This window comes from Amphibalanus amphitrite, unplaced genomic scaffold (assembly GCF_019059575.1).
Source record: "Amphibalanus amphitrite isolate SeventyFive unplaced genomic scaffold, NRLGWU_Aamphi_draft 000035F_arrow, whole genome shotgun sequence".
NCBI classification, from domain to species: Eukaryota; Metazoa; Arthropoda; class Thecostraca; order Balanomorpha; family Balanidae; genus Amphibalanus; species Amphibalanus amphitrite.
In genome coordinates, this window is record NW_024881531.1 from 374183 (window position 1) to 386994 (window position 12812).

The window sequence follows — 12812 nt, forward strand, 5'->3', positions numbered from 1 at the left end:
AGGGCCGTGTGGTGGCAGTCGCCAGCACTGCAATGGAAATTCCACAGGAGGGCCGTGTGGTGGCAGTCGCCGGCACTGCACTAGAAATTCCACAGGAGGGCCGTGTGGTGGCAGTGACCGGAACTTTTTAGAATAAGTGTCTGATTGTTTGTGAGCTCGTGGTTTTTGTGTGCATTTGATTTAAGGTGACCAATTGATTTTGTGTGAGCCGTTGATGGACAGGAGAGGGCAAGTGGTTGAATGAGAGAGCTGGTAGTTTCGTGGCATCTGTGGTCCGTGACAAAATTGGCGAGCCTGGCCAAGCGCATTTCTTCATGCCGGGCGCTGCACGTAAAAAAGATTCTTAAATGATTGGGGAAGGCACGTGGACATTATGCGTCCTGATTAGGAGCGTTTAAGAGAATGGCTTAGGATTGCTTGGCTGGTTGTGTGCGTGTTTGTGTTAAAATTTCAGTGGTTGATTCTTGAGAATCAGGGGAAGGTGTAGTGTGAGAGTTGAGTTTTGGAGGCTGTCGCCTCGGCGCCGCGGGGAGCGTCGGCCGGCCGCCGTCTGCCCCGTCCCCTCCGGTGTGGACGGAGGGCACATCTGGTGTCGGAGCGGTCCCGGCGGCCGTTCGTCCCAGTTTCGGGGCCATGCCGGCGCGCCGGATAGGGAAGAGGGGGAGTCGTGTCCGAGCCATGGGACCGCACGGTGGTGTGTGAGGGTGAGCGAGAAATACAAAGCAATTTGGCAAAGACTACCTTTTACAATGGGTCGGCCTAGAGGGCGGAACTGTAGCATGTCCCTCTCAACCAGGGCTGCGGAGTCGATGGATTTTCGGCGACTCCGACTCCGACTCCGACTCCGACCAGAATTGTCGACCTCGACTCCGACCGACTCCAACTCCCAACTCCGACTCCGCAGACCTAGCAGGGCTGCGGAGTCGACAGATTTTCGGTGACTCCGACTCCGACTTCGGCTCGGGTTTCTAAAATCGACTCCGACTCCGACTCCGACTCCGGTCACAACTGTCGACTCCGACCGACTCCGACTCCGACTCCGCAGCCCTGCTCTCAACTAACCGATCCTTTTCTCACCTCCGCCGGGTCTGTGACCTATTTTCAGACCGGACATTGTACCCAGTCAGTCAGCCCATTAGCCACATGACGATAAACTCCCCTCTACCGTAAACTGCTGTAGACGGGATGGAGGGGGGGGGGGGGGGGGGGCTCGGTGACAACAGAATACGGACTGGGAAACAGCATATACAGGCTATACACTTATACAGCCCTTGTAAATGTCTTTGACGCTGTTGTCGGCAACAGCGATCAGAAATTGGCCTTTCAGTTTGATTCACAATCCACATCACTGTATTGACTACAAAAAACGACGCAATGTTCACCAGCCTTGCATTGACTTAGTCGCATCGGCGGCAAAAGAACAGCTTCCAACTTCCAGCACGTCAGTTCATCAACAGCATTAACGAATAACAACCGAGCACACAATATGGGCATGGCGAAATGAAAAATAAATCGCCGTTAGCACAATGCAACACACTGCAGATCGGACCAAATCACCCAGCCCTTTCACTGACGTCCGAATTCCAATCGTTCAGATTCTCTTCAGCTCAACACCGTCTGAACCAACCATCAAACGTGTTTTTAGTTCACATACACACCCACACCTCATCAACATACCCACACTCTCCCCCCCCCCCCCCCCACTCATACACCCTCCCCACACCGTCCCTACGCGGCGGCGGCCGGCGGCGCGTCCTGTGCCGACACCGACCCCTCCCCAGCCGCCCTCTCGACCGGGTGGTGTTTCTCGCAGTACGCGCGAAGCGTCTCCAATCGCTCGGTGATCGGCATCCGCGGCTGGCGCAGCAGCGTACGCTCGTTACCGAACGCCGAGTACGAGCTCTCGCCGTCCTCTCCGAGAAGACGGCGCAGCGCCCGGTTCCGCTCCAGGGTCTGGGGAGGCCGAGACAGAGGGCGTTTCAAACGAGACAATATGGACGGACTGAGTTTTTTATCGGTTATATCGACGTGTCAAAATAAAATGACGTTTTAGTAACTGACGTGAATATTGAATATTTAAAAAAAAAACAGATTCTTAGGCATCAACATTCAGAACAAGTAGAAAATCACATAAGCTGATATCGCCGCATACAAAACATAGTTTCGTACTAATAGAAAGTTTCAGCGCACTGGTACCCAATAAAAGTTCCATAAAAATGAACAACTACCAGCCGACTATCTCGAAAGACGGAATCAGTAGTCAAACTTTCCAGGCTTCGCTATACCTTTTCGTAGAACTCGACGCCGCCCCAGGCGTAGGCGGCGCCGAGCCGGGCCGCTGCCATGTCCGACTCGCTGTCCCGGTGGTGCTGGATCACATCGGTGACTGTCACCCAGACAGCAACACCGAACAGGGAGACCAGCGAGTACAACATCACGCGCAGACCCTGCCGGAGAGAAGAGGCAGAAAATGACCTAATGCAATGCACCCTAGAAAATGGCATGAGGAAAGCCCGTTTAGGTCCCCGCTAATTGTTGTTACAGTATGTCGACATTTACAACAACGTGATGACAGCGTAACTGTAACTGCTCAACCATACTTTCCTACCCTAAGCTGCCTCACTGTCTCCCTTCCCGACACATTACCCAATATATAGCGCCCCTCCTATCCCCAATCGTCGTCTCACCCGTGGCCGTTGCGCGAAGCCCAGTCGCTGGTTGAGGGAGCTGCCCAGCAGATAAGTAGCGAACAGCGCTGCCGCGCCCATACCTCCGTCCTGCCACACCTGCGAGCTGCGCACGTGCCACAGCTCGCGCGCGATGGCGAACCGCTGGGCGGCCGGCGAGAGGCGCAGGCCGTCGCTCAGCAGGACGCCCTCGCGCGACTCCCAGTCCACCTTCTTACCGCCCACCTGCCGTCGACAAAGGGGAAATAGGTTCATTTGACATAAGTGCAGCAGTGAACAGTAATGTAGAATAAGAGCTAAATGGAATTATATCATTTAAATTCAATCCTGTAAAAAGGCATGCAACTTTAATTTACTGATCACCATTTCATGACGATCCTACGCCCGCCTCCCACCGCCTACCGTGAAGCCGCTGCTGTTGAGCTCGGCCGGCCCGTCGAGCGCGAAGGTCTGCGGCAGGCCGATGGCGGCACCCCAGCGCAGCCCCGTGCCGCCCGCGTGGAACGGATCGGCGCCGAACGCCGTGAAGAAGCGCAGCCGGCTGCGCTCGTCGGCGTCCACCGCGGCGTCATCGAGCACCGCGTCCACATGCCGCGTCAGCTCCGGCGTCAGCTTCACAGGCAGCCCCTCTCTGCAGGAAACAGGCGCATGGGAGTGAGGGAGGAGAGTTGTGCAAGTCCAGAATAAAACATTAAAAAATGTAGGAACAGGACATGTCAAAAGGTGGAAACAATGAAATGCTTTTTAGGCTTACAATTTACAAGAGATATGGGATAAATAAATAGAATATAAAAGCCTAAAATAATTCATAGTTTAAGTTTTACCGAGGCTTTTATGCCATTTGAGCTGGTATACAACAGCACGTAAGTTATACAGAACATACAAATTGAGATATTCGACCTCAGTGGCTGCATATTTCAGCTCCCTGTACCATAGTCATTTCATTCCAAAGGATTGTGATGCATGTTCACAAATTTAAAAGAAGTTGTTGGTGGGCAGCCCTAGTGCTAGGCTAGCGAATCCCACATAAAACTTGAACCGTGCTATTTGTTAAAAAAAAAACTTACAAATTTTACCTTTAGCTAAAAGCCATCTCTGAAAAAGTTATGGCATCCTGTTAAGGCCTGGCTCTTCAAAAGAAATAATCTCATTGATGATGATGCTTAATTTCTAATACATTGGACATATGCTTTATATCAATAAACTGATTTAATCGCTGACCTTTACTGAAGACTAACTTCATAAAATTGTAATACGATTGTGGTACAGTCATTTTTAATGCATGACCATACGTACGACTGTTTTATATCTTACCTGTATGCCTGTACAAAACGCTTATACTTATCTAGAAATAGCCCGTGTGGCAGCAAATATCCACCAAATATGCAACCACCCGCGAGTCCCACACAATATTGAGAGATTCGGCGATTGGATGAAATCCATTTAAGAAACTTCGCCATAGCGTGGATCTTGGCGTGGACTTATCTTGGACTTATCTAAACCAAAAATACAACTCAAACTGCGTTATTCGTATAAATAATAAATGGTGACCCGGGACCCTTCACACAAGAAGCACTTATCATGAAGGTCATATGTTCTTTACAAGATGTCAAAGTGCTGCACACGCAATCATATCCTACACTGATTTGTTAATTTTAGCTTACTCTGCTAGTTTAGGCGTTATACGGAAGTCGTGAACAAAGTGTTTTGTTGTCGCAGCTGCGCATTTAATGTCTCAAAAATTGCTAAGTCAGTGTAGCTAAATTTAACCTCTTCGTAAAGAATGAAAGCAAGGCTTATCGCAAGCTTATCGCCCCGTACGACGCAACGCGCTCAGGGTCAGATAATTTGTACGCAGGGGAATAAAACTTGCATGGCGTATGTGCTCCCACGTCCTTTCATTTGCATACCTATATACCTACCTAGTTTCTACCTACCCATCTCGATTATTTTGCTTTTACGTAAAAGTCACATGATGAAGTCGGTCAACAAGCAACCATTAGGCCCGTAATCCGCGCCGATGGGGCCTGCCGAGCAAAGCGCACAGATGGACATTTTGCCGCCCCCCCCCCCCCCCCCGGGATCTCGAGAACCACACAATATAGCGACAAGCATAGCGACAAGCATCAAACGGTGTTGGATAGCCCCAACTGGGAACTACCTTAAGTGACCCAGGGGCGTCGACACCGGTCCGACTTTTCCGACTAGTCGGACCACTTTTTCGACTAGGCGGTGCCCTGCTGTGGCTCGCGGGGGCCCTGCTGCGACCGCGGGAGCCCCTGCTGTGGCCGCGGGGGCCCCTGTTGGGGCTCTCGGGGGCCCTGCTGCGGCCACGGGGGCCCCGCTGCGCCTCGCGGGGCCCTGCTGCGGCTCGCCCCCCCCCCCCCCTGCTACAGAATGCGGGGGCCCTGCTGCGCCTCTGGGGCCCTGCTAGACACCGCGGGGGCCCCTTCTGCGGCTCGCGGGGGCCCTGCTGCGACCCGCGGGTGCCCTGCTGCGACTACGGGGCCCCTGGTGCGGCTACGGGGGTCCCTGCTGCGGCCACGGGGGCCCCTGCTATAGAATTCGGGGGCCCTGCTGCGCCTCTGGGGCCCTGCTAAACACCGCGGGGGCCTATACATTTGTATACTCATGTATGTATGTAAATGTACGTTGGGAAGCCGTTCGACACCTGGGGGCCCCCCACCGGTGGGGGCCCCCCGAGAAAAAGTCGGACCAGTTTTCCTTACGCGTCGACGCCCCTGAAGTGACCCAATTTTATTGACCTCGGTTTGACCAATGACGTCACAGGTCAGGTCAAATATCGAATTTTCACCGTTTACACTTTACAGACAGTTCAAGAAATATGTTGTAAAATCGAGTAAAAAGGCATATTATTAAAAATCATCGATATGCAATTGTCCGTCAAAGACATGTTTTACTATTTGAGGTCACTAACATAGGCGGCGGAACGGGGAGGGCACCGGGGCACCGTGCCCCCCTTTGATTTTGGCATTTTGACATTAGCCCTATGGGCGTTGCATGGAAAGAATGGGACCAAAAGTCGGCAGTGCCCCCCCCCCCCCTCCCTTAACCCTCGCCCGTATAGGGGGGGTGGAACGGACCCCCCTCGATTTTTCGCAAATAACTCGCGTAAAAAGCGGCCGATCGCGACGAAACTTTCAGTACCCTCGCGTTAATCAATTTTACACCCACCCTGAAATTATCATGACCCTGACCCTAATGACCTTTGACCTGTGACCTACTTTTCGAGACCATGTTTGGCCGGAATCGCGATTCGGCGTATGTCGGCTCGCATTAGCCGCGCGTTTGCAGTCTTTTCGTGGTTTTAAGCGTTCAAACATGGGATATGATGTTGCTTTCATGCATTAGGGTGGGTGTCAAGGTCACCGGAAGGTCAGGTCAGGTCATTAGCCTTTGGTGACCTCGGTTCACTTTTTCGAGTTTTACGTGTTTCTAGGCCAGTTTTTGGAGCTGAATTCGAATTTAGCAACCATATGAACATTTACGAAGTAGTTTTGGCACATTCGTAGCATGCTACGAAGCTGTCAGAGGCGGTTACCACCTACTACGAATACCCTTACTGGTTGACCTGACCTGACCTGACCCGACCTGGCCTAAATGCATGAAGACATCATCTGTGATCAAAACTTACATGATATTCGTGATCAGCACCCCAAAAAAACCCATATCAGCCACGCTTTACGACTTTCTAACAGGTCCCGATATTCCCGACTTTTGGGTCATTGACCTGACCTGGAAGGTCAACCGATGACCAAGGACCTTAAAATTGGGTATCATCGGTTTCCTCTCGTCACGGGCAACACGCTCGGCTCGTTTTTTCCGCGAAGCTCTAGCTTGATCAGGGGCGAAACGGCAAGGGGGGTCCAACGGACCCCCCCCCCCCCCCTTATACGTTCGCGGCTGGAAAATCACCAATACGGGCGAAGGTTAAGGTGTTCCGCCGCTACTGGTCACTAATACCAGATCAAGTCAAAGAGGTCAGGTCACTGAGGGTCACAGTACGGAAGTTTCGTGTGATACATGTTTTATGGTCCAAATGTTTTATGTTTTATGGACAAATGCGATAATGTGGGTCAGGCAACCTTTAAAAAATCGGGACCTGTTAGAACGTCGTAAAGTGTGGCTGCTAGGGGTTTTTATCAGGGTGCTGATCACGAATATCGTGTTAGGTTTGATCACAGATCATGTCTTTAAGCATTTAGACCAGGTCGGGTCAGGTCAGGTCAGGTCATCCAGTAGGGGTCGTGACGGGTATTCGTAGTACGTGTCAACGGCCTCTGGCAGTTTCGTAACATGTTACGAAGGCACCAAAACTACTTCGTAAATGTTCAAATAGTTTATAAATTCGAATTCAGCTAAAAAAACTAGCCTAGAAACACGTAAAGCTCGAAAAAGTGAACCGAGGTCACCAATGTTCAATGACCTGACCTGACCTTCAGGTGACCTTGACATCCACCCAAATGCATGGGAGCAACATCAAATCACATATTTGAACGTTTGAAACCACGAAAAGCTTGCAAAGGCGCGGCTAATGTGAGCCGACATACGCCGAATCGCGATTCCGGCCAAACATGGGTTCGAGAAATAGGTCACAGGTCAAAGGTCACTTGGGTCAGGCTCATGAAATTTTCAGAGGTAGGTGTAAAATTGATCAACTCGAGGGTACTGAAAGTTTCGTCGCGATCGGCCGCTTTAAACGCGAGTTATTCGCGAAAAAAACCATGGGGGAGGGTCCATCCGACCCCCCCCCCCTCTACACATGCGATGGGTAATAAAAATGCTTTTTATTTTGGGGGGTCAAGGTAACAAAATTTTAAAATCCGAGATAGCAGTTTTGTAGCGCCGTCTTTTCTCTACACGGCCACATAAAGAACATTAAAATTGCTCGTTAGCTGTAGCTTTTGTGAGCGTTTCAAGATTTCATTCTTTTAGCTCATTTTTGCTCGAACATGACCTCAGTTTGACCTCAACAACTCCTGACCTAAGGTGGCCTAGGTATACCTAACTTGAAATGTTTGTGTGATGGTGTTAACTTTATGTTTTGAAAGGTAGGTACTGAAAATTTGGCGGCGCTGCGCACCGCCGCGCCGTTTTTCCCTATTCAAGAAAAACCACAGGGGGGCAAAATGCCCCCATCAGGGCGCGGGATAAGACATAGGATAAGTCAATGGAGATTGGAGGGAATATGAAAAAAGAATATTTTGACACCGTAAATGGTCTCCAACTAATTCAAGCACATGAAATCGTGATTCGTGGTTTCCTATACTCCTAGCATTTATCGCAAGGTCCGATTATTCAGTTTTGCACTGTGGTAGGTATACGATAATACGGACTGTCACGAAGCTCGCTTCAGGTCATCGGATTATATTTTCAGTAACTCCCGAGCGAAATTTATTTAGTGAGGCACAACGGAATAGCCGCCTATGTAAGCAATAGATCCCGAAAGACCTGTCGAATCGATTGACATTCAATGTGACCTCATGCGACAAACTTTATGACCTGAGCGACTGCAAAGACCAAGTTGACCTTTTCTGATAAAAGTAATCATTCGACGCGCCTGGGCATGACGAACAGGATGGTGCCAAATTCCAAAATCACGACATCTTTATTATCCTTTACGAAGTTAATTACCAAAGCAGGCTCCTGCTTTTGGGGCCTTTCTGACCTCAGAGGTCACTGGCTGGCCTGAAAATTAACATTGTGTAGGTAAGTACCAGATACTTACTACGCCTTGTAAGGGCGCACACGGCTTTCTTCTGCGAAGCTCACAGCTCAAGTAGGTAGGGTTGAAACGGCGATGTGAACGGCGATGTGGAACGCCCCCCCCCCCCCCCCCCCGCCGCTACCCTCGGCCGTCTTCCTTATGAAGAAACCCGATAAGTCCGGCAAGGGTTAAGCGTCGCTTTACAGGTCCCGCTCTAGCCTCATTTGTATGCAGCCGTGGATAGGCGGGATACCATACCGGTCGGAACTGCAAGCCAGGCTATAGTCCGACCGGCTCGGCCCGGTTGTGCGGCGCCGGCTATCTGCAGGTGTTTGTGTGCACAGTCAGTACCTACGTCCGACCACCCCGGCTGACGGCTCTGTGAGCGCTGGGTCTCTGACCGGCCGGTCTGTGTTTGCACAGTGATCGTTTGTGCAGAGGGCGGCGTCGACAGGACCTGTGTGCTTGACCTCGTTCTGACCTGCGACTGCGCCCACGTCTCCTCTCTGGCGGAGAGAGACATTCCAAACTCGGGGAGCGAGTCCAGCCTGAAGGTGGTCGGTGGTGTGAGCAGAGAGGGTGGGCGAGGGAGGTAAGTATTCGCTACCCTTTACTTTGCTCTTGTTTGATAATTGCTCTTAATTTACTGTAGTGTGTGCCTCGAAAGGCAGATGGGTATTTCCCACCTTTGTGCGTAACCAGGCCTTTCCGGCCAGACATGAGCGCGCTCATTACATTATGCCCGGCCGACTCATTCAATGTTCCGGGGATCGCATGGATGGAACATCTGCCGTCTCTACTTCCGTTGTAAATCTGGTGAGTGGTGACGCCATCCCTATTACACCTGGATGACGTCACAGTATTTGAGCCTGGCGCGGCTGGCACCGTTCTGATTGGTCAGCCGGCGGGGCGGAGAGCCAATCAGCGCTCGGTGGCTGCCACCTGTCGGCTGCCGCCGCCGCCGCCCCAGCGCGGCCAGCTGTGCGGGCAGTTCGTCGCTGTGGGTCTGTTGCGTTGGTCCGCCGCTGCGCAGTTCCAGAATCTCACCGCGGAGCTATGAAGGCTGCTGTCGTGGACACGGGTCGCTCTGCGCGACTACGAGCGGGTATGAAGACTCCCCGCGCCCGGGCGGCGTCGGTCGACTGTGCCGATCAGGTGCAGCTGTACCTGAACCGCCTGACCGCCCTGGTGCCCTCTGCGCCCAAACACCGGCGGCTCTCCAGGCTGGAGGTGATTCAGTATGTCATCGACTACATCTGTGACCTGGAGGACACCCTACTCGGCCGCCAGCTGCCGCGCCACAGCGAGCGAGAGGACACCGAAAATGGTGACGACGCGAGCGAGCGCCCCAGGACGGCCGCCCACGCGAGGACGGCGCCGACCGCTCCGACCGAGGGTGACTCACAGGAGGATATGGACCGGTCTGGTCAGGTGAGCACGCGGTGAGGTCGGAATGGGGACGGGGAGGGGATGGGGCGGCGACGGGTAGGGTGGTGGGGTGGTGACCTCTGGTCGCAGGGATGGGATGAGGTGGTGACCTCTGGTCGCAGGGATGGGAGAGAGAGGTGGCTTGCTGTGCTTGTGATATGTAAATTGCGGCCATAAATTATGTGCAGTATGAATGCTATTTGATGGTGCCACGAAACAGCGCTTTCATCTGAACACAACTGACCACCTAACTTGCAACGTCATCTAAAATCATTACTCAATTGTGCCCTGTGCGGCTGTGGGGCGCCGGCGGGCCGCCAGGTGTGGGCCGGTCGGCCGCAGCAGCCCCGCATACCGCCGCGTCTGGTGAGCGCACCGCTCCCTCTCAGCGGGCCCTCCATTGTGGGCGTCACCTTGACGCAGCTGCGGCGGCGCATCGTACCAGCTCGCGGCGTGACGTGCTCGCTTTGATCCCTTCCAGCCGCCGCCGCCGCCGCCAGCTGCTGGCTCGTAACCGCCCGCCGGACCGGAGGTGCGTCCGGCTGCCGGCCACCTGCGACCACTGCTCGCCCTCTGTGCGGCGGACCCGTCGAGCGAAACCGGCACCGGATCGACGTGGGAGCCGAGCTGGGAGCGCGCCTGGTCCGCCGCCGATCTGCGGGTCTGTCCCCCCGGGGACCGTTGGTGGGGTGGGGGGCGACCGGAGCCGCCCCCTCGGCGGGGACACCAGCTGTCCCAGCCATCTGTCCCACAGCCGGACGGACGGACGGACGGGACAGATGTGACAGACACACAGGCCGGGTGTGACAGATGAACGAGCCGCTGCCGGCTGCTCGAACGGGTCGATATTACCCCGTGATCGGCCCGCACCGTCCTCCTGATATTTTATTTGACTGACGTACGTACACTGACGGATCCAGAAAGGTGGTATTGAACGCTGCGAGGGGCATTTTCCCAAAAACATAAGATTTTAAAATCTCCTCGGATTTCGCTTTCTCGTGCATTGCGGTGCAATGTACATAATGATAATTGTTTCGTATAAATGTTCCCTCGTTTTCTTTCTCTGCAAGGAAAACGACACCCTTTTATCAATAGCTGACACTGCAGAAGGGACGATTGCCCCTACATAATGCCTCCTCTACATGGATCCGTCAGTGTAACGCACTGAATGTTTAGTGTTGAACCCCGTCGGATAGACGGGTCGCAGATATCATAAGTTATCGTCAAACCTGTACCACCATTCGTGACAATGATGGAGCCCCTAACTGGCATTGTTAAAACCACAGAATGGTCATTAGTTTCGGCCACTCTGGCGTCCCATCCCCAGTCCGTCAGCTGCGGCCACGGACCCATCTGTGTGCCGACTGCATTGTCCACCCAATCCGGTGTGAGTGTCTGGCCAGTCGGAACGCTCTCTGACCGAGGGTGTCTCCCTCCCCGCTGAACACATAGGAGTGTCGCGGCAGCAGCTGTGCACACTGTCCGCCCCTCCCCTCTCCGGTCTACCCTCCTCCCCGTGCAAACACCACATCCGTGAGCCGACCGATTCGCCGTCTGTCGCCCGTTCGAGCCGCGGCGCTATCTTTTGTTGCGGGTGTTTGTATATTGTTATCTGTATCTGTGATATGAATTATATATAGCGTGTTTGTGTACGTGTCGTGCTCGTGTGTGACACTGTCTAGTAGCCGGAGTGGCCAAGTACAAAGTGTGACGTGACGTGTGTGCACGGTGGGTGACGGTGTCGTGACGGGCGCCGTCACGTGTCGAGAAATACACAGCTGTTAGAAATGGTTGCTGTGTTTTGAAAAGAAAACGATTCTCTACGCCTCGAGACGGTGTTTTGTTAGAATTCATTGGCGAGTTGATGGATTTTCTGTAGGTTTGTGAATCGTGAACAATGTCGATTATTTTTGCTGGTTAGTAGTCGATTAATTAAACGGTAGTATTTAATAACAATAATCTTTACTACAATCTCATTTCGTTGCGTTGCAAAAGTGGTTTACCTATAGGTGGGACAGAAAAGATGCACTGCTGCTAATAAATAACACACATAATTGGTATTTACCTAGGGTCTGCTCTTATAACGGGCTTACATCTACTGAGGATTAAGTGCCTAATTCATTGCTTCCTACGAGACGGAAATAGAACGACGATCACCACTTCACGTCTTGTAACTGTCTTAGGTATGCTTAATACGGTATAACCTGTATTTTTCTTAATGAGCCCTGAGTAACATTGCAGTTTGCAGGCGCCTCTCTGCTCGCCATCTGTTGGCAGTGGGTCCGCGGCGGGTTGGAGGTGCCGTGGGAACAGAGTCCATCAGCGGTGGGCCGGCTGTCAGGTGGTCATTAGAGCTCCGTATTACCCTCGGTCAGCCGGCAGACCGTGGGTGCACACCGCCGTGACCAGTCGGTCAAGTGGCCCGCGGCGACCGGACGGTCATTTCGTGAACCGCCGCCCGCGACAGGGCGAATTAGTCAGCCTGGGCCGGCGGGCTCTCCCATGCGTGGACAAATAGACGGTGATTTTGTTTACAGAACATAGGCTGGAGGTGTCATAGGCATGGGAACAAATTATATAGAACAGACGGGAGTGAGATAATGATGATGAAGTAATTGAAATGAATGTAACTACACGGCATTTCCCACAATAATTCGTGTTTCAATCAGCTTTGATTGAATCAGCAAAGCACTGGTCTAACAATTAGCAAAGGCACAAATTACATCTTTATATTTTCCAACGCAAACAGAATGAAGACATGTCTGATAATTTCCTCGATAGCAGTATATGTGTCCTTCAACTATATATGACCCATGGGCTTTGCAGCCCACCACTTTTTCCCATAAATTGAATGAAAAAAGTGAGCTGAACCAATCTGCATCAGTTAATTCGTTTTTTTTTTTGCGCAAGTCTCAGGACAAACCAATAAAACTTCTATGTTTATCGAATAACATTACCTATTGAATAGG

The 12812-nt window shown here is 52.3% G+C and overlaps 2 protein-coding genes across 2 annotated transcripts; one reads left to right on the forward strand and one right to left on the reverse strand.

Moving 5' to 3' along the window:
* Positions 1-1338: 1338 nt before the first annotated feature.
* LOC122370814 (transmembrane protein 177-like) lies at positions 1339-4467 on the reverse strand. The gene is made up of 6 exons (XM_043346744.1): positions 4458-4467; positions 4002-4172; positions 3090-3318; positions 2688-2912; positions 2286-2447; positions 1339-1953 (listed from the first exon to the last, which is right to left on the reverse strand). The coding sequence occupies exons 2-6, from the start codon at positions 4145-4147 to the stop codon at positions 1729-1731; spliced, it is 987 nt and encodes a 328-aa protein (XP_043202679.1). The 5' UTR covers positions 4148-4172; positions 4458-4467; the 3' UTR covers positions 1339-1728.
* Positions 4468-9343: 4876 nt separating this feature from the next.
* LOC122370820 (DNA-binding protein inhibitor ID-4-like) lies at positions 9344-11633 on the forward strand. Its single transcript, XM_043346754.1, has 2 exons — positions 9344-9846; positions 10325-11633. The coding sequence occupies exons 1-2, from the start codon at positions 9472-9474 to the stop codon at positions 10355-10357; spliced, it is 408 nt and encodes a 135-aa protein (XP_043202689.1). The 5' UTR covers positions 9344-9471; the 3' UTR covers positions 10358-11633.
* Positions 11634-12812: the final 1179 nt, after the last annotated feature.

Excerpts from the sequence above, each read along its gene's own strand:
- LOC122370814 (XM_043346744.1), bottom strand. The coding sequence starts at position 4,147 with ATGGCGAAGTTTCTTAAATGGATTTCATCCAATCGCCGAATCTCTCAA. Across the intron at positions 3,319-4,001 it reads CGTTTTGTACAGGCATACAG|AGAGGGGCTGCCTGTGAAGC; the intron begins GTAAGATATAAA and ends TGTTTCCTGCAG. Across the intron at positions 2,448-2,687 it reads GCTTCGCGCAACGGCCACGG|GGTCTGCGCGTGATGTTGTA; the intron begins GTGAGACGACGA and ends TCTCTCCGGCAG.
- LOC122370820 (XM_043346754.1), top strand. The coding sequence starts at position 9,472 with ATGAAGGCTGCTGTCGTGGACACGGGTCGCTCTGCGCGACTACGAGCG. Across the intron at positions 9,847-10,324 it reads ATATGGACCGGTCTGGTCAG|CCGCCGCCGCCGCCGCCAGC; the intron begins GTGAGCACGCGG and ends GATCCCTTCCAG.